At 40.3% G+C, this 25,835-nt stretch overlaps 1 protein-coding gene across 1 annotated transcript in view; it reads left to right on the forward strand.

Moving 5' to 3' along the window:
• Positions 1 to 25,835, forward strand: part of alk (ALK receptor tyrosine kinase) — a 296,309-nt gene extending 270,474 nt beyond the window's left edge. The window contains exons 18-28 of the mRNA XM_036592647.1: positions 455 to 565; positions 4,005 to 4,191; positions 4,344 to 4,434; positions 5,431 to 5,495; positions 6,645 to 6,774; positions 7,955 to 8,052; positions 10,127 to 10,219; positions 20,612 to 20,713; positions 22,185 to 22,319; positions 23,352 to 23,442; positions 24,780 to 25,835. Of these exons, the coding sequence (XP_036448540.1) occupies positions 455 to 565; positions 4,005 to 4,191; positions 4,344 to 4,434; positions 5,431 to 5,495; positions 6,645 to 6,774; positions 7,955 to 8,052; positions 10,127 to 10,219; positions 20,612 to 20,713; positions 22,185 to 22,319; positions 23,352 to 23,442; positions 24,780 to 25,835 (2,159 nt within the window). The remainder of the gene's footprint in view (positions 1 to 454; positions 566 to 4,004; positions 4,192 to 4,343; positions 4,435 to 5,430; positions 5,496 to 6,644; positions 6,775 to 7,954; positions 8,053 to 10,126; positions 10,220 to 20,611; positions 20,714 to 22,184; positions 22,320 to 23,351; positions 23,443 to 24,779) is intronic.

Consider the following 25,835-nt stretch of genomic DNA (forward strand, 5'->3'; position numbering starts at 1 on the left):
GTGCACAAGTCCTCGACCATGGCCTCATCGGATGCAGATGAACGATTCAGGTGGCTTCTCAGGCGGTATGAGAGAAAGCGCAGCAATTGAAAACAAAGTGGGCTCTAGACAGCAGGGGGTAGTCGAGGGTCTACTACGGTTTATATTTTCATTTGAAACATGCCTGAAACACCCCTAGCTCAACTCTCAACTAAACAGGCGTTAACGTCAACGTGGTGTGTAGTATGCATATTTGTGGCATGTACTGGAAGAACTGGTGTAACGCTCACTACTAATCTAATCACACCATACTTTTGTTTCGCTGTTGGTAATTTTACATTCTAAATGTTTAATAATGCTCAGATTTGCTACAATGACTGATTGTATAGCCTGAAATTAATTTTCAGTTGGTAGGCTGCTGTGATTTGAAACCCAGAGGCTGAACATGTATTCGTGTTTGTATGTGATCTTCCAGAGATATCTCAGCTCCAGCAGCCCTCTCTCTCTCGCCTGGCTTTGGCGCTGTCCGTGGGCACGTCTGCGCTCATTGCTGCTCTGCTGCTGGCCGTGTCAGGAGTCATGATCAGTGAGTAACAGTCAGTCCTCAGAGCCCAGAACAGCCCACGGGGCCAGTCCTGCACATATTGCTCACGACAATAAGGAGTGCTAAGAAGAAGGGAGTCATAAATGGCGTATGATTCATGCAGACTGCAAGAGGCTTGACACACTCACATATTTTGACGGAGGAAGACTTTTCGAACAACCTCAAACCTTAAATCAGAGGCCAGATAACCCTCAAATCTTGTGAAGCACATCAGAGACCTCAAGGATATTGACTTAAATAAAAAAAAAGTCCAAGTACTAAAATGAACGGCAATGAAAAAGAACTTATGATGACACATAAGAACATCCGCTACATCAGTGTACAGTGGAGGACACAAAAAGTGGCAGTGCAAAGTGCCAAAAGTAGTAGCATTGACACTGAGGATCAGGGGTGGAAAGAGGTCTGGAAATTCTTACTGTAGTGATAATTTACTTGTGTCGAGTAGGAGTAAATAAGCTGTTTACTGAAAAACAACTTGAGTAATTACTTAAGAAAAAAGAGTCTTGAGACTGATGGTAAGATGCTCTGCTAGAGCACATTTACATATCTTTCTAGGTTTTGTGCTAACTTCATAGAACTATGTATATTTGAAGATTAGATGGTCATATAAGGCCTCCTAAGTCAAGTCATGTCAAGTCAAGAGGCTTTTATTGTCATTCCATCTATGTACAGGTACACAGTGGAGTGAAATCCTAGTTTATCTGTTTCCGACAAAATAGTTTAGAATCCCTGAAAGGAAAAAAAAAACAAACAAAAAAGGAACATAAAATATGATCTCCACGAAAGTTATGGCACATTTTATATGTCATGTTTTTTTTTTTTCCCTAATTTATTAAACTTAGCAACACATTAGAACATGTGCACTGAAACTTGCAGAAAAATGCCATAGTGGAGGATGTGTTAACTTATTTTCAATTAAAAAACAACAAAACATGCGATTGGACTTGGATTGGTATTTTGCACTTCTTGCATACGAATGTATCTACAAGGGAAAAGAATAGAGGAATAGAGAGAATGCGATCTCACATACACACACACACACACACACACACACACATACACATACACCCACACATAAAATCATCAGTGAAGACAAACAAAGTGATTTGCAAATGACATCTTTGCACCACGTCTTAAAATTTGTAGTGCCTGTAGACATAATCTAAGGGCGGTCTGCTTGTACATGTTGCACTAACAGCCATGTCGCTGTTTTTGGTTGTGTGTGCGTGTGTGTGTGTGTGAGATGAGTGAGTGTGGACAAGCGCCTGGCACATGTTTCACACACAGCCTTATCATGCGCTCCCACACACTCATTGAGCCATCACACCACACATCACATCATCCACGAGGGCTGTCCAGGCTAGGGAGACTAGCAGTCTCCCACTGATGAATGAAACAGACTGATGATGGATGGCCAGTTAACTGTCCCCTGACAAGCCTCGTCCATTACGGATCTATGAATAAATCACTTTCACAGTCAACACTAATGTGTTTACAGCTTGGGTCAAGGCCACTAGGCTTCCTGTGTGTGTGTGTGTGTGTGTGTGTGTGGTGTGTAGGTGGATTGGAGTGTGTATGCATGCATGTGTCTTGTTTGTTTACCCAATTGTGTCAAGGAGTTTACAGGAGTGTGTATTTTCATGCAGCGTGCTAATCTCTGTTTATTTTTGACTGTATTTTATTGAGCCTACTGATTTTAACATCTGTTTATGTCCACATGTGGTCTAGCTTGAGTTGCTTCGAGAATATATTGCATGCTCCCTGGCCTTTTGTTAGAAGCCCCTTGCTTTTAGAACTACCTTGTTAGGTGGAAAGATGCTGTAGCCATGTATCAAGTATCTTTTCGCCATGAACAATATGTGTAATCCATCCACTAGCCCTTCATCAGTGGCCAGTTTCTGACCACAGAGCTGCTCTTGGCTGGATATTTTTGAGTGGTAGACCACTCTCAATTTAACAGTCCACACTATTGTATGTGAAAAACCAGTGGTGAACCATGACTACTAGATCTAGGCCTTCAGTTGAGGCCATGAATGTCAAAAAGAGACCAAAAAAAAACAGACTGTAGTCCATCTGTTTCTCTGCATACTTTGTTAGCCCCCTTTTACCCTGTTCTTCTGCGGTCAGGACCCCCATGGACCTCACAGAGCAGGTACTATTTGGGTGGTGGATCATTCTCAGCACTGCAGTAACACTGACGTGGTGGTGGTGTGTTAGTGTGTGTTGCGCTGGTCTGAGTGGATCAGACACAGTAGTGCTGCTGGAGTTTTTAAACACTGTGTCCACTCACTGTCCACTCTATTAGACACTCCTACCTTGTCAGTCCACCTTGTAGATGTAAAGTCAGAGAGAATAGCTCATCTGCTGCTGCACAGTTTTTGTTGGTGATCCTCTAGTCCTTCATCAGTGGTCACAGGACGCTGCCCACAGGACGCTGTTGGCTGTATATTTTTGGTTGGTGGACTATTCTCAGTCCAACAGTGACACCGAGGTGTTTATAAACTCCAGCAGCTGAGAATGATCCACCACCCAGATAGTACCTGCTCTGTGAGGGTCCATGGGGGTCCTGACCACTGAAGAACAGGGTAAAAGGGGGCTAACAAAGTATGCAGAGAAACAGATGGACTACAGTCTGTAACTGTAGAACTACAAAGTGCACCTATTTAGTAAGTGGAGCTGATCAAATGAACAACGAGCGTAGAAACAAGGAAGTGGTCATAATGTTTTGCCTGATCGGTGTATATTTTATTTTATAGCAGTTATACAGTGACTCCTTCAGAGCTCTAGCATAGAGCTGCCGAGTTCCCCTCTGACTGAAGCCTATGGTCAGGCTACCACTCGGACAGACTTCCAGAAGGCCTAAAGTGATTTTTTGTCCTCACAGAATTGGTCCCTTCCATTGAAAATAATAAAAAAAAAGATCCAGATTTGATCATTTTCTGTGGGTGTTAAACACTTTTGTTTCCAACCAAAGCATAACAGTTAAACTAGAGAATTTCTGCATAACTTGTAATGCTTACAGTACTAAATACAGCAAGCATGAGTATTATATTAAACATAATAGACACTTTTTTATTATTTCACAGAAATCATTTGGCCTTCTCTGAGGATTCCCTACTAGAAAAAACCTAGCAATGCTGCTATTCGTGATGCACATGTAGTAGCACCACACACACTATCAAGCCAGTACCAATTCAGTGTTGAGTCCACCATTCAAATTATATCTATTCATTAGTTTTCCTTTGCTTAGAAACCGACCAATAAAGAATGCAGTAGAGGGGCTGACAAATAATGCCTGAAAACACATGATGAGCATGTGTTTCTTTATAACCTTTGCCAACACCATCAATACCTCAGCATACAAAGCTGCTGTAAGTATGTATTGCTAAATGCTAAATCCTATGTTTTCTGTGACTTCCAGTGTACAGGCGCAAGCACACTGAGCTTCAGTCCATTCAGCTGGAGCTACAGAGTCCGGACTGCAAGCTGAGTAAGCTGCGAGCATCCACAATAATGACCGACTACAACCCCAACTACTGCTTCGCTGGCAAGATGGCATCTGTGAACGACCTTAAGGAGGTTCCCCGCCGCAACATCTCCCTGACCAGGTCAGCTATATCACTAACTCTGCTTCTTATCTCTCGGGGTACTGTGGACTGACTCAATCCATAAGAGTGTCTGAACACCATGCAAGTGTTACTACAAGATAGAATCCAGGCACATGACAAAAAGCAAACACAGTGTGTTTTGTGATGTGTAGGGGTTTGGGGCATGGTGCTTTTGGAGAGGTCTATGAGGGTCTGGCTGTTGGAATACCTGGAGAACCCAGTCCTATGCAGGTAGCAGTCAAGGTAAGCTAAAGCAGTATTTCTGCAAAACAATCTAGTCTAAATAACTTTTATAAACTCAACAAAAAGTGGAGATCAGCATTACCTGTACTGCTAGGGCTACTTTCAATATGCTCCTACGTTAGTGTAGTCATTTATATTGGCCACTAGCGGTAATCACCATGGTAACATGCATGTGCATGAAACAAGTCTATTTTTTTTTTTTACCACTTTAATCATACCACTAGAAAGAGCTGGTGTAAAAGCAAAAACGTCTCAAAAACATCCACTTTAGCAGTAGCATTACACTGTTTTTGCACAGTTTCTTTATTTACTCTTTTGTTGTGCTCTTTTGAACAAAGCTGTTAAGCAAGATGTGGAAGGATGCGTCAGCTCGTAAAACCTATCCAGTAGATTAGTTAGTGGGGAATACTATTATATTTACTAAAGTTTTTTATTGCAAACTGCCTGGTGTTTTTTAAGAAGTTAAGAAGCAGCATTATTATATTTTATCTGTCTGAATAGTGGAAAATACTGTGGTATGAATATAAAAATAAAAAAAAACAACATTTATATATAGCTTCATAGCTCAATTTATATAAATACATATATATATATATATATATATATATATATATATATATATATATATATATATATATTTAAATTGAGCTATGAAGCTAATATGCCCTACCAGTTAGCCCTGTCCAGACTGCATGCCTAAACATAATTGCCTTATGTAATGTCAAGTTGTTAAGTAATCTTAAATAGACTAGTGCTTTTGAACACTCTATAACATACTGTTATCTATAAAATTGGACAAAAGTTCCCAAAAGGTCAGCTTTGATGGCTTCTACTACTGTTTCTAGCTGTGGAGTGAACATGTGTCCATCCAGTTTTGTATATAACTGAATCTCACACAGTGTCAGAAACCATATACGCAGGTCTATGTGAGACTGTATTAAATGTGTCAGTGGCAGTATTTTGTGTTAAAGTGTGTTGGTGTCGGTCTTTAATCAGACGCTTCCAGAGGTGTGTTCTGAGCAGGATGAACTGGACTTTCTGATGGAGGCTCTCATAATCAGGTAATCAACATTTGCGGAGACCAGTGTTGTGGGGTAATACGTTACAGTAATATTATTGCTTTTTACTGAAACAAAGCAGTCTAACACATTACAGTCTAAATTCTGGCTTAATTAGAATTTTGTTACTTCTGTTACTCCATGTTTCTAGTAGAGCAGTGTTACTTACACATGATACATATATAACATACATTTCCTCAAAATAAAACTATCCGTGCCTGTCCTTGTATTTACTATGTGTGTGTGTGCTACCTGTGACAGCTGAGTGCATGACTTTGTAAACGTGACGAGTGTGAGTGTGGGAAGTGCAGTAAACCTGGCAAACAGCCTGTCAAAGCATCTAATCATTCTAATACGTAACTGATGGATAACGTTCCCTGTGCCCAGATTTGATCTTCATTTAGAAATATTATTTATTAGCTTTATTTTATTCTTAGAGGTTTTATTTTGAGGCATTCTACTTTCTGGACTTTCAAACAGCATCAGCTGTTCATAATTATAATAAAATCTTGTTTAAAGGCAGGGATAGTGATAAGCCTTTTAAATGATGTTTACTGTGATTGGCTGTTTCTTGCTAAATAAAGTACTGAAAGGGTTGTTCTTCTACTTTCTAGCTGGTGCAGATCTGTTTGGGTTTTAGTGAGTAATATAGAAGTAAAGTAATATGGGTAACACTTTACTGTAGGGCACAGTTCATAAGGCTACATGACATGCACATAAGCTTGCCATGACAGCTGACATAACCCTACATAAATGTTTATAAATGCTTATTCCAATAGGCATCATCTGTCATAAAGGCTACTTTAGCTAACTTTGATCAAAATTGGCAAATACAACCTTTATAGCAAATGACATCTGTTGGAATAGGCCTTTATAAACATTTATGTAGGTCTATGTCAGTCGCCATGACAAGCTTATGTAGATGTCATGTAGCCTTATGAACCGTACCCTACAGTAAAGTGTTACTGTAATATGTAATGGGGTTACTTTCAATAGGAAACAATAAGAACAGTAATATATAGTCTGAGAGAAATAATTAATAATTTGTAATGGATCTCTGTGTTTGAACCATCCCAGGACTGGCAAAGATACACACACATACTCGTAAACACATAAGCAAGTTCTTGCTCACAAATGTTTTCTCTCTGACAGTAAGTTCAGCCATCAGAACATCGTGCGGTGTATAGGGGTGAGTCTGCAGGCCCTGCCACGCTTCATTCTGTTGGAGCTGATGGCTGGAGGAGACCTCAAGAGCTTCCTTAGGGAGACGAGACCCAGAATGGTGAGAAGACCTCTGGATATGCACACACTTGTACCTTCTTCTCAGTTGTTCAGTCTCTCTTTTAACTGTGCTGTACAGTACAGTGCGGAAGTCAGAGACCACCCTTCATCTATTTAATGTCCATTCAAAACGGCCCTTAACTACACGTTATTCATTTTTCAGCATCAGAAAAAGCAAAAAACATATTTGCTACCCCAGGCTTAGGAAGGACACTGGAGACAGTAGAAACATTTGCAGCAGCCATTTGACTTTATTTTCTCTCCAAACAAACACAACACTGAAACCAAACCAAAGCGTAGCTGGCCACTTTTCAGTGGCTTCAAACGAGACTTTTCATTGCTTTTCTCACTCGAGCTTTCCAGCTCTTCACTCTGTCGCCGCCGCTGCTGCTGCCCATCCTTTTCTCCCTCTCTGGTTAGTCGCTGCTCTTTTAAAAGGCGCTCACACTGCCACCTGAACCAAGAGGGAAAGAGAGCTCATTGTTCCGCCTCCCTGTCAGTGCCCCTTGCTCCACAACAGGATGCAGGGCCTGAGTGGCGGAGTTCGGGACTCGTGTCCCACGTTCGTCCTCTCGTGGCCGCCGTCGCCTCATCTCTGGCGGCCGCCCTCCTCCTCCTGCCGTCACTCGCGTCCCTCGGCAGTGTTCAGGGTTAACAACTAAATGTAATGTACATTTTTCTTCTGAATTTAGTGCGTCCACCCTTTGACTTTATTACAGCTGTCATTCTTTTCACCAGCTTCTTTGTTTGATTTGCAGTTAGTTTTTTGTCTATTTTCTTTTCTGAGTAACAGCTTCTTGACAGCTACACATCCTTTCAACACTGAGTCTTCTCACAGTGGAAGGATGGACAGAAACACCTGCGGATTTTTTACAGATCTGAAGCAGCTTGATTTTCTCATCTCTCTCAAAGACGAAAGCTTCAATTATTGTTTATCTGAGGGGGGCTGGAGTTGGTGGTCTACCAGGGACATGGTTGTTAGGAGTTCCATTTTCTGCATAACTTCAGTTTGGAATGCAAGTAGATTATCTTATATCCAGTCTAGTAAATGAAGTAAATGAAGGGTGGTCTATGACTTTTGTACAGTACTGTATATAGTTAAACTGTAGGCATAGAGGGGCTGCTACTTCTCTCTGTGTTGCTTTCCATGTCAGAACACAGTCTTGTTCTTATCTTCTCAGGAACATCCTTCCAGCCTCACCATGGTGGATCTTCTCAACATAGCCAGAGACATAGCCCGCGGCTGCCAGTACCTAGAGGAGAACCAGTTCATTCACAGGTATACACACACTGTCTGTCCATGGCCAGCAGATGGTCATTTTGCTGACCTCTGAGCTCAGGACATTTGCTTCTTTCAGCCATGTTGTCCTCAGCATGACTCCTCCTCTCTGTCTGAGGCGGAACTTGAACTTCTTCTCCACATCACACCCTCACCCAGGTGACCGTGACAGACGAGTCCAATTAGAGCTCATTTACGCTACACATGCAGTCATATCATCAATCTGGCTAATGGGGAGACGCACTGAGACAAACATAAGGCTTTGTCCACAGACTTTCTTCAGCACTCCTGCACAAAGTCCATGCCATCTTTCACTGCTGTTGCTCAGTCCAGAGAAAACAAGATGCTGTCTGTGGCTGTTTTACGCTCTCTCTTGAACACACATGACTCTTTGTTTCTCAGTGACTGTATAAAAATAAGGCTGCACTACAAGCAACGTTAACTTACTCCAACTTAAAAAATGCAAGAGAACAAGCTGTTTTCCAGGACATGGCCTCGTTTATTTATACTGGAACATTCTGACCACAAATCATGAATCACTTTTTTTCACATATATAAACAAGGATTTTTTGGTAAATCTTTGCTTGAACATAGTCTTCGCTACATAACATCAACATAACCATGCCATAAACACGTCATGGCAGATGCCATATGCTGTCATGAATTGCCATGACAGATTTTGTTCAGTAATATAACAGTGTCATGTGACCATTACCATTATATCCCAACTGATATTCCAGTATTAGCTGTATCTACCTAGGTGCATCTGAGTACCTTTAGTCAGGGAAAGTAATTGTACCATAATTCATTGAAATGATATTTTCTAAGTTGTACTGACTCCATACACCCCGTCTCGTCTCCAGGCTTTTTATTTTATTGTTCTGTTTTAAAACATTAGATCATGAAATATGTACTTTTCACAGGGGAATAATTTATTTAAGGTACACAATTTGACCTTAAAACCACTGTTGTACCTTTGAGGGTACATTTACATTGTTTGTACCTTGATGAACGAAAAATGTACCTGTACAGAACCTTTATTTCTAACAGTGTACCAAAGATAAAATTCCTGATTGGCCAATTTTCTGGTCAGTGTTTAAGACGAACTCTTTTGTTCTCATCCGAAACAATGAAACAAGGGTAGCACTGTAATGCTTGCAGAGTTTTAATGCAAGCATAATTGTACTGAATAAAAATTATTCAGTACATAAATACTGCATAAGTAAAAGTTACAGACATGTATATTTTGGTTCCCAGAAATCATCAGGCCTTCTCTGAAGGCCTAGAAGGCCCAGATATGTTCCCTGATTGCTGATGTTACTGATATTACTGATATTGCTGCATCAGAGGTGTGCTTAGGTGATTTTGATGTACTTATTGCTGTAGTAGCATCATCAGTAGAACTTATTATTTAAAAGCTGTATTTGAAGACTATAGTTGTGGAGTCATGGCAACATGCAGCACACAAGACACCACTTACTTATTCTGATGTTATTTCTCTATATGTTTTTTATTTTTTATTTTTTTGCTTTGTTTTTTCAGTGCACATCCTTCCTAATTAGATAAATGGCTTTACATAGCATTTTCTATGTTGCCACAGGCATCTGCCCAGTACTGTGTATTTAACAGATCTTACAGTGTACACAAGTACGGACAAGTATCTACATAAAAGGACATGCTGTAGTGACAAAACTATTTTACTGAAGGAATATGCTTTGTGAGAAATTAATGATGGCACATTGCTTCAGTGTAATGTTTTGGACATTCTCATTATTGGACTTTATTACTGCAGCCTTTATGAGAATCCCCAAATCTCACAGTTCATTTCCTGTGTCTGCCATCATTTCATCATTCAGGTCACCTGCACTAAGTGCTTATTTACTGGTGCAATTAGCTCAGCGCCAGCAGGACTCATTTGAAACGATAACTGCTAGAATTGATCGTAGAAATGTATTTTGAAATGAACATGTTTTTGTGTTTAGTACAGACCTTATGATGCAGAACAGAAAACAAGACATTCAATGTTGACACTTTATTCAGCCAACCTAGTGCTCACATCACTGTCCCCTCACAGGGATATTGCGGCCAGGAACTGCCTGCTCACCTGTAAAGGTCCAGGAAGAGTGGCCAAAATCGGAGACTTTGGCATGGCCAGAGACATCTACAGGTATGTCCATTAGCAAACAGTTACTGTGCTGTACACAATAATCAGTTGCTCAAACCCAAAAAGGTTTTTGTTTCTCAGAGACCGCATATAAACAGGGTTACACTACAAGCAATGTTAGCTTGTTCCAACTTTAAAAAAAGCAAGAGAACAAGTTGTTCTCCAGGATGGTAGATATTGTGGCCAGGAGTGAGACACACATTCTGACTACCAATCATGAATCACTTTTTTTCTCACCAGCTGTATGAAAAAGGATTTTCTGATAGCGCTTTACTAGAACCCAGCTACATAACATTGACATAACCATGCCATAACATGTCATGGTAAATGTCATATGCTGTCATGGATTGTCATGACATATTACGTCCAGTAATATAACAGTGTTAAGTCACCTTAACCAGTAATGTTGTCATCTTTGATGCAATGGCAGCTTCTGTCACATCCTTATGTCAGTTTCTCTGTACTCTAGTTAACCACCAGGACATCAAACATTATGCCAAATATCATGACAGTTAAAACTCATGGTAACATTATACTGTTAAATGACTGGACATATTTTTTGCTTAGTCTGTTCTACACTCTCAGAAATAAAGGTACTAAACTGTCACTGGGGCAGAACCCCTGTTGTCACTGGGGTGGTCCCCTCAAGGGTACATCTCAGTATCTTTGGTCAGGGAACATAACTGTACCATAATCCATTGAAATTATGTTTTCTGAGTTGTATTGACCCCATACATCCCGTCTCGTCTCCAGGCTTTTATTTTTGATTATATTTATTATATTTATTATTTATATTTTATTGTTCTGTTTTAAAACATTCGGTTATGAAAAGGTACAAATACATACTTTTCACCTGGAAAAAATTATTTAAGGTTCACAGTTGGACCTTAAAACCACTGTTGTACCTTGATGTTGAGGGAACATTTACATTGTCTGTACCTTAATAAACAAAAATATACCTGTATAACAGTGTAGTTAGCCAATATGACATCAAACATGATGGCATCTGTCATGGCAATAACCTGTTGTGGTTACAGGACCATGTTTTATTACTGAACAAAATCTGTTATGACAGGTCATGACATCATGCAACATCTGCCATGACATGTTTATGGCAGTGTTAGGTCAGTGTTATGTAGCAGAGTTCAAGTAAAGTGTTACCAGTGTTCTTCCATCATTCCCAAACTGTAGTCAAAAGAAAAAAATAGCATTTTCCCAGATAGGAATTAAAACCTAGTACTGGACTACACAGCATTCTGAATGGAGATTCTCTGTTGAAGGGAAAATGTTGTGGAAGACTAGTCATTATTCCTGTCTGTGAAATCTGACTCAGTAATTCTATAACATGCATGAACACTTCCCATGGGTCTGTGCTGCATACAATACTCATTTACTCAAACTGGAAGAGGTAAGGCAACAGTTACAGTGTAAACACCACTTGTAACTCTTCTAACAACATGTTCTTACAAGTTCACTGATACTTCAGTATTGAATTACTCAGAACAACAGAATACATTATACAGTCAGTGGCCTTTTTTATTGGTACATAAATATTGCAGCAACACTTTGGGTGGCTGTTGATATTTTTGGCCTGCAAAATGAATTTGTTCCCATCAGATGTGCCGCTGCATTATGATGAGAACCTGCAGCTACACAGTGCTGAACTGACCCAAGTGCAGTAATTAATAATAAGCAGCCTTCCACATCTGATTAATTCACAGTCTGGGTTTTATTATTATTATTATTTTATTTATTTATTTTATTGTTTTTATTTCTGGTTAATTTATTACCAGAAACCTAGAAAACATTAGAAGCAAATACTCACTAAAGCTTTTCACATTCATTCACTCAGCTGAAGTTTACAGATGATTTTAAATGAGAGTGACTGCTAATTACTATTTGAATAACTGCTTGGAAAAAAATGTAGATTGAAATTCTTGTTCAGTCAGTTATTTACATGGGATTTTAGGTAAGGCATGTTAAGTGTTTTCACGTGCTTCTCTCTCTCTCTCTCTCTCTCTCTCTCTCTCTCTCTCTCTGGTTCAATTAATATGCACCCAGTGTGTAAAAATAATGCTGCTTTCAAATTTCACTCTAGCCAAACATAGTTATTAAACAATGAAACACAGTCTTCAGATAATGAAATTCATTTTAAGATGCATCAAGTCCTTACACACATGTAGTTGTGTAAGTGTTACATTTTACCGCACCCACCCCTTTTTTTGTTTAATGTCTTTGCCTTTGCCTTTGCTGCAGGCTCACAGTCTTGAATATAAATCTTATGGATTTTCACTTTGTCAAAAAAACTCCCTTAAATTCTGTTATGTCGCACTGTGTCATCACAGCAACAGCCAATACCAGACTCTACTCATTTGCAGTGCACTGCCGAAGGATATTGGCCAATGCAGCAGGGCAGGATTCTGTGCCCTGCATTTAAAGGTTAATTCCACCAATTTTTCAAAATGTCCGCATAATTAAACCATTAAGATATAAAGAAAGCCATTCAGAGTGGCTTGATGTGAAATGCTGTGATCTACAGAAAATGACAGAATTGTTCTGTCAGAATTGACATCTGAAGAGTTTAATGCCTCTAAAAGGAGCAATTAAAAAACAACAACAAAAAAAAACTCGTGGACGTCCCCTTTAAATCAGATCTACCAGCATCTAAATGGCCCATGCAACTAATAATTCTCCCTGAAGTAGCGTTTGTTTTGATTGCACTGAGATTTTGTACAAATTATTTGTGTGAGCTGATAAAGCAACATTAATAAATAAATAACTAAAATAAATATTAACATAAAATAAAACTGGCAGCCCAATTTTAAAGGCATTATCAATAGCAATGAAAGGAAAAAAGTGGAACTGCACTTAATAGTGAGAGCAAAGAGTTTGGGGTAACACTTCATTTGAAGGCTACCTACATAGGAACTTCATGATGCGCGCATGAGCATTTAAGAGGCAATTTAAATGCAGTTCAAATTATTTTAATTTAAATGAACATTATGTAAACAGCTTATATCAGTATTCACAACGTCATAGCATAAGATTGTTATGAAGAACTTAAAAGGCAGAGGCCTTTAGGTAAAGTTCTAAATAGAACCAAAAACACTCAAAGAACCATTTGCATGCTAAAATCGTTCTAGGTATCATTAAATAGTTCTTCAGATTGAAGGAGAATGTGTTGTAGATGGTTATATATGGAACCTTTTTGAAAAATGTTCTAAATAGCACCAAAAATGGTTCTACTACTGACACAATGTCAGGTTTTTAACAATAGAAGAACCCTTTTTGCAAAATGGTTCTGTTCAGACCCATATACAACACATCTGAAGAGCCATTTCACAATGCAGAGAACACTTTAAGCATGTGAATGGTTCTTTGTGTTTATGGTTCTATATAGAACTGCTGTCTTTACTGAAGAACCCTTGAAGGACCATCTTGATTTGAAGAGTTCTATACAGCACCAAAAGGGTTCTGCTATTGTCACGATGACAAGTTTATAACAAATAAAGATATTTTTTTGGTGCTATGCAGAACAATTTGCCATAAGGTTCTATTGAGACCCACATATAACACATGTATAGAACAATTTCACGGTGCAAAGAACCCTTTAAGCATGCAGTTGGTTCTTTGTGTGTTTATGGTTCTATATAGAACTGCTCTGTTTACTGAAGAACCCTTAAAGAACCATCTTTTTTAAGAGTGTTTTGAAAGATGCCTTGAAACTAAAGTGATGAAAAATAACAAGAAAATATGAAAGAAAATGATCAGTTTGGTGGTAATAATGAGGTCATAGGAGTCTTGCATACAACTTATAAAAGTGTGAGCCTTATGAATTACATTTCTAGAGAACGGTTCTTGATAATGGTTTTATAAAAGGAGCAAATGCCTGTCACTTTAGCTTAAGGCTCCTTGCATCAACACAATGTAATTTACTTCACAAAATCTCTGATGCCATCTTGCCAATACTGATTTAAGCTGTTCACAAACATTCAATTATTTCTTTTTCAATATGCTATTCAATGCTAAAGCACGTGTTATGAAGTCCCTATGCAGGTAGCCTTCAAATGTAGTGTTATGAAATCTGAGGTAGAAGGAGGCGGAAATGGTGGCTCATGGCTTTTATCAAATTCTATTGGTTTTTCATTATCAGCCTCTCTGTATTCATTAGGATTAGCTTGATAGGTAGGCATATGAGCATGGCACACTTAAGCGGGGTTCTAAACTCTTCATATCAGTATTCCAAACGTAGAGAAAACACAATAGCTTCAGATCCAAGTACATTTCTTCAACTTTTTTCGGTCATTGAATGGCTCTTTGTTTGAAACTCCCAGAACGTGGCGGGAGGTAAAATGTTTAAAAGCACATGTTGTGATCAAACAGGCAGGACCTGTGAGAGTAGACACTTTACAAAGCTGACAGCTTCTTTAGTAGCATCAGTGGGTGTCTGACAATGTCTCACTTAGGTGGTGAAAAGAAGGGATTATTAGGCAACAGAAAGCCGAGGGAGCGGAGCTGGAGTTGCGCTGCTCCCTCGGGACGGCCGCCGTAAAGAGCTCTAATTGCTGATGTAGATTTCTGGATGTCCCTGCTGAGCTCTGAGTTCAGAGCAGTAAGAGAGAAGGGATAAGGGGAGTGTTTATTCACGAATTGGTTTTAAAGTTTCAATCCCGAATGCCTTCTGGACTTTAGAGACTCGCTGTGACCATTGGCTTCAAACAAGATTGTCTCAGGGAATTTGGGTGGATGTGAGGTATTGGTTTAATATATATGATTAACCCTGAGACATTCGCTTAAACTCTCTGTGTGTTTTGCTCTCTCTTGTTCTGTTTACCCAAAAACCTCCCTCACAAACCAATGCACACAGATTACCCAGCGGTGTCTGGCTTATTTGCTCTCTTATTCACTCACACTCAGCCGGGTAGAGAATATTTAGCTGACACACATACGTGCTCATGCACATTCAATCTAGAACCGCCCTCGAGAGTGAGAAGGGGTTATGATCTTGGGGGAAAAAAATGGAATGAGAAAGCATTTTGCAGAATTTGACATGAGGGATGAATCTAAGCAAAATACCTGTAGAGATAACTAATGTCCCTACACTCTTAAAAGGAGTTCCAAAAAGGGTTCTTAGGAATGATAGCGTAGAAGAACCACTTTAGGTTCCCTACAACAGTTGTTCTCAAATTTTATCAGCCAAGGACCCTTTCCAGTAGAAAAAAAAATAATAATAAAGCCCCTCACTCCAACTCTTCAAACTCTTCGAATATTAGGCAAATATGTAGATGTTTTAGTCTGTAAATGCCGTCTAGTTAGAAGATGATTTAGTATGTACATTAATATCTTATTTAACCATTACCACACTGCAAAAAAATCATATCTTGTCAAGTAAAATTATCTTATAATCTAATATTTCTCCTGTTGAAATTGTTGTAAGCTTCTTAAAAGATTATTTAACTTATTTCTAGACATTTTTTTAATTTGTTTTACGTGATTTTATTCAGCAAAATGATCTGCCAGTATAGTGAGATAATTTAACTTTATAAAATTACCTAAAACACATAAATAATGTCTAGAGTAAAGCTAGATAAACTTATTGTAAGAACACAACCATCTCAAAAAGAAGAAATAATAGACATATTGACTCAATTTAATATCATTTCACTTGACATTTTTGTAAATATTATCTTTGCTTGAAGAACACTGCTCAACTGTACGTTTGATTACAAAGAGAGATACTTTAATTAGATTTTCTGCAGTGTAGATTGGAAAAAGTTGTATACAAATCATTGTATTCATTACTTTAAACTTCTTGTCTATACTGACTTATCATGTCTCAGAAAAAAAAATATATATATTGTGATACATAATTTGTGTCATCAAGTATAGTGATGTTATATATTTCATTTATCCACACACTACTAAATCAGAAGTATACAGGATACTGGCTTAGGTCAAAATTTATAAACGGCTCTGTGGCAGCGACATTTAATTTGGATGTAATGTGACACAAGTCCCTTCATTTAAAAATAATAAATAACACTGAGGACCCCTGGCTATATATCATGGATTCCTGAGGACCCCACTTTGAAAACAATGGTCCTAAAGAACCTTTCAGTGGATGGCTAAGTAGGCCTGCAGAAGAGGCCACAGAGCAATCCATTGAAAGGTTCTTTAGGGCCAAGTCTCTCTCTGTGTTAGATGTTGTAGCTGTGTTGAGCTGCTAGTGAGCAATGAGGAGCGAAAGCAGAGGGGTTAGATCCCCCTGACATAAAATAAACAGCAAAACTGGGCTTTCTTGATATTAAAACTTGTGTACAACTGTACCAGCAAAAAAAATAAGCACAAAGACATTTTGTGTTGACTTACTTGCTCACCTGTGAAGACAAAATCCAATTCACTTCTAGTTCCACAAAATAAACTGAAGATAACAAATGTATAGATCAGTTAAAGGACCATCAAAACAGGCAGAAACTGCATTTTATGGCTACTGTGAAATAGGGTTGAATAAACTTTTTTGTAGATGAGAAATGCAAGTGCAAAGATGTTAAGTACATAATGTAAAAGGGGGTAAATGCACCCAAATGTATGCCCCAGTACAATTTTGTTTTTTGCATTACTGATATTGCAGAAGGCTGCATTATGTGAATGATCACGTTTTCATTTTTCATTTTTCGGTGTGAGCGTCTTGACCAGTCACACTTCATGTGAGTGTATTGATGGATCAAGGTAGGTAATGTACCTAAAGTAAATTAGTTTTGGACCAGATATTATTTTGGTCACAGTAATGCAGACTAAGCTTTAACCCTTGTGTGGTGTTGATGTGTTTGTTACTCAGTGGTCTGATAGACCCACCGCATTCTTGTTTTTTTTTTTCTTTCAATACAGCCATATCAATTTATGTAAAAATACCAGATGTTTAAAATATCACAAGTGGTCAGCATAGGGTTCTCCTTTAGCAGCTGTAGCCAGTCAGCAGCCTGTCCATGTTGTCCAGCCTCACACACATGCACACATATACAAACACATACACAAACAAACACATACGCACACACACACACACTAACAACAGGGACACAGCACCTCCACACTTTTATTTCCCACAAGTTCACCCCAACACCACATATGTAATATAAATGTGTAGGGGGTTTACAGTGTGAAGTCACTGAAAATGTGTTATTTTATATGTTCTTCAAAGAAAGTGTGCAAATAATAATAATATCACATCATTTTTTCTTTTGGTAACCTTAAAAATGGGTCCCACAGACCCTAACACCATATAAGGGTTAACCACATCATATTATTGATCACCTTGATTCAATACCTTGCAAGGCATATCACATTCACAACAAGTAGCAATGTTGCAACGCTAGTATTTTGCCCATATTCATGCAGCACTACTATGAGGGAAAGAAAAAATTGCCTTCACAGATACAGTAGAAGATACCCGAGAGCTTTTTCCAGGCTTTGCATGATACCTACTATTTCTTACTTCAAAAGGCCGCAGCATTTGTCTTGCATTTTGTCCTGCACTGACAAGCATTCCTGTCCGGTGTGCAGGATTACAGAAAGAACATATATATATGTAAAGTTGGTGTAGCGTGATCTCTCTGAGTCGGTTCTGGCTGCCGGTATCTCAAAGGGCCACACAGCAGCTCATGCATCAGAAGGACATGATAAGGCTGGCAATGGCCAGATTTTGTCAGGAGTGCAAATGTCTTTGTTTGAGAGACACAAAGCAATATGTCTGCCTCCCTCCAGCTCTCTGTTTCCTTTCTCCGATAAACACCCGGCTTAACACCTTTCCATCCCACAAGCTTATTCCTGTAGAGAGCTGAGGGACATGGTAGCAATCAGGCTCTTTCTCTGTATCTCTCTCTCTTCCTCTCTCTCGCTGTCCCTTCACCAGCTCTCTCCAGGTGAGCTGCGATAAGTTAGCTCGCGCAGATCCGATAGGGGATGAAGGCTCAGATAAGATCCCGTCTGAAAGGGGGAAGGCCTGTGAGCACCACTGCGGCTGGGTTGTGGGGGGCGAGAGGATTGTCTCCCTTGATAAGGAGATCAGGGGATGTTTTAGACACTTTCATGCTAAATTACTTCATTGTATGTAGCAATTCATCTGCTAGAATTATGCTTATGATCAGGATAGGGATTGATTTATGATCCAGTTTGAACATATATTTGTCATTGTGAATGCTTTCGAAAGACCATAATCCACTATCCCATCTGAAGTCTGTCTTTTTACATAGGTCTTGTCTTTTTCCATTGGTCAGTTTTGCAGCATTTTGCTAGGTGTGATGTTGTTGGTGCTATGTAGCATTATTGTAGTATTTTGCCAAAGTCAGTCCAAGCATAGGACTAAATGCAACGTGGCCCCATTATAAAGAATATAAAAAACAATTAGCTTAGGATTAAATCGAGCTAAATTGGACTTTGTGGTGTTTATTCATTGCATTGAATTTGGACAACGGAAGATGTGTTCACAAAAGTCAAACGCAACCCTTCCATTTACTTAATTTTCAGTCCAAAGCACCATTAAAGTTTTTTTTTCTGTGTCTGAAAAAAACAAAAAACATTTTTAACAGAAAATTACACAGAAGCCCCCAACACTAAGTATATCCTCAAATCTCTCTGTATTTAATTTGTCCACTGTTAACTTTTGTGCACCTACTACAGCTGCATACTACCAACAAAAGCTGCTTCCAAAGGAGGATTGTTCCTCTTTAAAGAGACACAAACGTTCACACAAGCAGCTACTCAGACACACCTCAGCTGCCTTGGGAACTTCTTTCTCATATCTCTAAAATGGCTGTGGGATGAGAAAGGGGAAAGCTAAAACATAAATGAAGCAAAAAACACTAGGTTCCAAATCTGACTTTCAAAAATGATTAAAAGATGAAAATGGGATGCTTCAGAACTGTGCAAGCCCTGGTAGACCACCAGAAATGTCCCTAAAAGATAACATTCACAGGTGTTTCTATCCATCCTTCCACTGTGAGAAGATAACTCAAAGTTATGGGTCTGAACGGATGTGTAGCTGTCAAGAAGCCCTTACTGAGAAAAGGAAAAAGATAAAAGGAGTAAGTTTGCAAATCAATAAAAGCCGCTGATGTTCTCAGAACAATAAACTGAATCTAGATCTCAACGTCATTGAATGTGTTTGGATTACTTTGATCAGAAGGAGAAAATGCAACCAATTTCTAAGAAGGAACTTTGGAGGTGTGAAAAAATATCCTTGCAGATTTCTTTGAAAAGCTAAAATCAAGAATGGATGAAGAATCAAGAATTGTTATACAGGAAAAGGGTAGAGACATGGAATATTGAAACGGTACTGTACTGAAACAGTAGTGACACATTTTAAAAATGTAAAATATAAAAAACTACTGATTTTGTATTGAGTCAATAAGAAACGAGGAAAAAATAATCAGCCCCCTGATCCTATGCACAATACAGACCCTCTATACACACACATTTTCTAAACCCATCCCAGCGGTCATTGGGCAGAAGGCAGGATACACCCTGAACAGGTCGCCAGTCCATTGCAGGGCAAACAGACAGACAGACATATACATCCGCACACACACCAAGGGGCAATTTAACATGTCGAATTGGCCTGACTGCATGTCTTTGGACTGTGGGAGGAAATCAGAGCCCCCAGAGGAAACCCACGCAGACACAGGGAGAACTCTACTCAGAAAGGAACCTGATCACGTGGCCAGGAATCGAACCCAGACCCTTCTTTCTCTAAGGCAACAGCACTACCCACTGCACCACCGTGCCACCCCGAGACTCTCTATAATTGGTCTAAATTATCCATGCAGTTGTGTTGTAGAATTACTAACAAGCTCCATGATATACTCAGAAAAACATATTGATAACATGTCCTCATATTGCTGACCCCTAGGTGTAATAGGATAACATGGTGCGGCTAAGGTAACTTATGTGAGTTGAGCGTTTTCGTTTACCTTTAATATATGGATCCTGTAGAGCTTATGCAGAGCATGGAGGATATAGACAGGTACTGCTTGTACATTCTGATGGGGTGATAAGCCACTGTAATGAGAGCATAGGCTGAGGAGCCAATCTCTCTCACGCACACAGTTTTTGGAGTTGCTGGAACACTTGTAGCGAAATATGAATATACTTTCAGATACGCCTACTGCATGAGAAATGAACATAAGCATGTTTCCATGACTACAGTCACACTCTCTCTCCCTCTCTCACTTTTTTGCCTTCTTCCTCTCTCCCTCTCTCCCTCTCTAGTTCTTTGTCTCTGATCTAAAAGCTCAGTTAATCAGTCACTGTGCTTCTCTGCTTGTCTGCTGTGGGCGTCTCTAATGGCAGTCTCTGTATGAATGACTAACCTGGTGTGTGCGCGTGTGTGTCTCTCCACAGAGCCAGCTACTATAGGAAAGGTGGCCGTGCCATGCTGCCAGTTAAATGGATGCCTCCGGAAGCCTTCATGGAAGGAATATTCACCTCCAAAACTGATACATGGTGAGAAATATAATGTTTCCATGAGAAAATAGTCTGCATTCTACACACCTACATAATAAACCAACACATATTAATGGTTTAACACAAAAGTCTACTGAATGCTAATATATATATATATATATATATATTTATGGGCAAAAGTATTGGGACACCCCTCCTAATTATTGAGTTCAGGTGTTTCAGCCACACCCATTGCTAAGAGGTGTATAAAATTAAGCATATAGCCTTGCAGTCTCGATACACAAACACTGGCAGTAGAATGGGTCGTACTAATGAGCTCAGTGACTTTAAACATGGCACTGTCACTGCTAGATCTGCTCCTGTCAACTGTATGTGCTATTATTGTGAAATAGAAGCATCTAGGAACAACAGCAGCTTAGCCACGAACTCACAGAGTGGGACCGCCGAGTGCCAAAGTGCACATTGCCTATTCTCTGTTGAATCACTCACTAAAGAGATCCAAATTGCCTTTAGAAGCAACATCAGCAAAAGAACTGCATGTCAGGAGCTTCACAAAATGTGTTCCCATGGCCGAGAAGCTACACACAAGCCTAAGATCAAAATGCATGATGCCAAACGAAGTGGGGGAGTGGTGTAAAGCACGCAGACACTGGACTCTGGAGCAGTGGAAACGCATTCTGTTAAGTGATGAATCCTGCTGGCAGTCTGATGGATGGGTCTGGGTTGGGTGAATGCCATGAGAACATTACCTGCCTCACTGCGCTGTGCCAACTGTAAATTTGGTGGAGGAGGGATGATGCTATGGAGTTGTTTTTCAGGAGTGGACTAGACCTCTTAGTTCCAGTGAAGGGAAATCTTAATGCTTCAGCAGACCAAGACATTTTGGACAACTGTATGCTTTCAACTTTGTGAGAACAGTTTGGGGAAGAACCTTTTCTGTTCCAGCATGACTGAGCCCCAGTGCACAAAGCAGAACAAAGAAGAACTTGACTGGCCCCCACAGAGTCCTGACTTCAACCCCATCAAACACCTTTGGGATGATCTAGAATGGAGATTGCGAGCCAGGCCCTCTCACTGAATATCAGCATCTGGCCTCACAAATGCTTTTATGGATGAATGGGCAAAACATTTTTTACAGATACATTTCCAAATCTTATAGAAAGCTTCTCAGAAGAGTGGAAGCCGTTATAGCTGCAAAGGGGGACCAACTCCATATTAATGCCTGTGGATTTAGAATGGGATGTCATAAAAACTCCTGTAGGTGTCCCAAAACTTTTGTCCGTGTAGTCTATCTATCTATCTATCTATCTATCTATCTATCTATCTGCTTTTCAGTATATCTGCATGTCTGTCTGTTATTGACATATTTTTACTGATATTTATGTATATATATAAAAATGCTCTTCTGATCTCTCTCTCTCTCTCTCTCTCTCTGCTGTGCTCTCTCTTTATCTTCCCCCGCTGCCTCCCTCCTTCTCTCTCTCTTCCTTCCTCTCATCCTGTGATTTAGGTCTTTTGGCGTGTTGCTATGGGAGATTTTCTCTCTGGGTTATATGCCCTACCCTAGCCGCAGTAATCAGGAGGTTCTTGAGTTTGTCACTAATGGAGGCAGGATGGACCCTCCAAAGAACTGCCCTGGTCCAGTGTGAGTGGCTGCATCATCAGCACTGCCTGAAAGACCCACTGCTGTTTAGGATACACAGAATACACAGAATAAATGACCTCCACTCTGCTCTGTGCACTGGTTTACTCTGACACACTGTCAGAAAGGATGTGTGCGCACTTTTATGTCACATTGTTTTCTGTTTTAACATAATCTGTGTTCCTTATAAAACAAAACAAATCTTTACCTGGACACAGAAATGTGTTATATTCAATAATCATTCACTTTCCAAACAGATGTGCTGGCTAGTTCGGAACACAGTATTTTTAACACATCTGTTCAGAAAGTATATGATTACTGATTATAAATTATGCACAATTTGTTCATTTTCAATCTGCTGTTTACAAAGAACTACCTGTTAAATAATGCACTAACTGCACACAGATCCTGGCCAGCATATCCTGTTCAGTCTAGTTAACTACACAGGACACAAACACAGGCCTTCTGCACGACCACACAAACAGCATGCACAGCAGTCTCTAATTGTTGTTGTGTTTCTTTCTCTTTTTTTTTGGTCAGTGATCACTGACCATTCCCTCCACTTTTGTTGTCTCTTCTCACTTGTGTATAGAACAAACTTTATCAGCTGGGCCATTGATTCAGTATTAATAATGCAAAGCCTTGTCCAATATAGGGCAAGACCACAGAGTCTTGTTTTATATCAAAGCAGAGAAGAGTCTGATTTCTCTGTTTATTTTCCACACCGAAACTAATCAAACCTCGGATGACACCTTCATTCTGTGGAGCAACGGGCACAATAGGTTGTAAACATTACATGAAAACATCGCTGAGGTGTGCAACCGAAATGAAAATTGCAATTAGTGTAAAAACAGGCTTGATTAAATCAAATCTCAGTTGGTTGCCTTTCAGTCTAGCTTTGCTCTCAGCTATCCAAAGGCAATCACCCACACAGTAAACAGCCTTGTTTGGTGTGGGGAAAAAACCAGTAATGAGGAAACAAACAAAACACAAAATTTTAATGAGTCAACTTTTTTTTGTGTGTGTGTGAGACAGATACCGGATAATGACGCAGAGCTGGCAACACCAACCTGAAGACAGGCCAAACTTCTCCACTATCCTAGAGAGAATTGACTATTGTCTTCAGGTGCAGTAGTGGATTTGTGGGATTTCTTCAGTGCAGCTTTTCTGTAATTTCATAAAGTACTGTGCAAAAGTCAGAGACCACATTTCATTATTTAAATCAGTTCTGCACAATTTTCCCCAAATGCAGTCAATCAGTCAAGACGTGATTGGTGTCTGAGGTTCTTTGCAGGTACCTCTTTTTAAGACAAGGCTAGTGTAATTAACAAATAATGGAAGCTTATGACCACCAGTGAGTTTCACACACTCAACTCCACCAACTTTTCTACATTTCTGCATAAATGGTTTACATAAATCAGAGTGGTTTGATGTGAAATGGTTCTTTGTAGAGAAACTTACTGACAGATTTCTTTACAGTGGTGGTGATAGGAATCAAGAGTTAGAATGTCTACAAGACAAGTAAAGCCATTTTATTTACTTTACAAAATGACCCAACAAATCTACTCATGTCTTTTCAGTACTTCTTATAGGTACTGTTGATAATGGTAAAATAATGATACATCTGAAAAAAAAGGAATACTAATAATAATTCCTTGAGGATTACTTTGCCGTGCATGTACCTCTGCACCATGAATGTGATTAAAAATACATTTTGGGCCAAATCCTTATTGCAGAACTTGTAAAACAATGTCTCAGACATCAGGCCAAATATTCTTAAACATCTTTCTGTAAGGGAGCTTTTAGAAGCATTAGCACTTTAGACATCTGGTTCCTATCACCATCACTGCAAACAATTCTGACCGTAAGTTTATCTAGAATGGCACAATTTGCATAAAAAACACTCTGACATTGATTGCAGCTTACTTATTTAATTATGCAGATATTTAGAATCTGTGGAATTTCCTCTTAAGTTATTTCTGATTTATATGACTTATTTATATGATTAACGGTAATGTATAACAATGTTATCTAAAAAAAAAGTAGCAGCCATACTTAAGCCTGGACTTTTGTCTTTTTGTACTTTAGTCAATTGTATAGATAGGTATATTTATCAATTGTATAAATAAGTATTTCATACGGGGTATGAACCACATAAGAAAGCCTATTTGAGATTACATAAGAGCTCCATATAGTTTGAGGCAAATGTGTGATGATTTAGGTTTGTATTTTACACAATGTTAGCCTGGTGGTGGCTATAAGCTTCCATAGTTGTTAGCTACAGTAGACTTAAAGGTCCAGTGCAACACTAAATAAGCGAATTTTGACACCAAACATGCCTCAGATGATCTACATTTGGAATAAGAGAAGACTTGTGTAAATTAGATTTTTTGGCCAAACCGTTCATTTAAACTGTGTCATTGCATCTGTGAATGCAGTATTTATGTTTCTTCCATTGCTCAGGATCCGGATGTTGTGAACGTCCCGCTGCCTGTGGAGTATGGCCCTGTGCCTGAGGAGGAGGAGCGGGTGCCCATGCGTCCGGAGGATCCTGCCGCAGCCTCTCTGCTGGTTGCTCCTCAGGGGGCAGAGGAGGCAGCTCCTGCTCCCTCGTCTCGCTCTGAGGAGGCCAAGAGGGCTGCTGAGGCTCTGCTGATGGGCAGCCACCTGGCTGATGGCAAGCCTGGAGCTGGACCTGGAGCTCCATCCCAGCTCCACTCACACCCGCAGGCCCCCTCAGGACCTGGGCAGCCGGCCTGCAGCAAGGCCTCCACCGCACCCCCCTCAGCCCAGGAGGGAGGCCACGTAAACTTGGGCTTTACCCAAGCCCACCCGGGCGAGAAGGAAAACCGCAACGGGAAGCCTACCAACCTGTGGAACCCTACCTATGGCTCATGGTTCCTCCAGCAGCAGCAGAAGCGGCAGCAAGCCCAGGCCCAAGCCCAGGCCCAAGCCCAGGCCCAAGCCCAGGCCCAGGCCCAGGCCCAGAGGCAGGCCCATGGGGGCCAGCAGCGGCTCCCGGCTGAGGGTCAGGAGCACTCGGGCAGGACTGTGACTGTGGCCGAGGCTCTGGGCCTGCAGCACCAGCACAAGCAGCAACAGCAGCAGTACCAGCAGCAGATCCAGCGCCAGCAGCAACAACAACAACAACAAGGCCTATGCAGGCCTCTATTACCCCCTCCTCCCCCACCAGCCCCCGCACCCTTGCTGCTGGATTCGGCAGCCCTCCCTCCAGTCCCGCTCTACAGACTGCGCCGCTTCCCCTGTGGCAACATCGGCTACGGCTACCAGGAGCAAGGCCTGCCTCTGGAGCCCCCCATGTCTGTGTCGGGACCCCAGGCCACCGCCGCCGCCCCACCACCTCCTGCTCCTGCCCCTCAAATCCCCGGCCAGCAAAGACCCATCACAATGGCCCGGACCAGCGGCCCTGAGGATGGCCGCCCCCTGTTGGTCACCATGGGAACAGTGCAGGACTCCAGACTCCCTAAGATGGAAGGGCACAACGCCACAGTGCTTTAA

Source organism: Colossoma macropomum, unplaced genomic scaffold (genome assembly GCF_904425465.1).
Source record: "Colossoma macropomum unplaced genomic scaffold, Colossoma_macropomum, whole genome shotgun sequence".
In the NCBI taxonomy this organism is placed as follows: domain Eukaryota; kingdom Metazoa; phylum Chordata; class Actinopteri; order Characiformes; family Serrasalmidae; genus Colossoma; species Colossoma macropomum.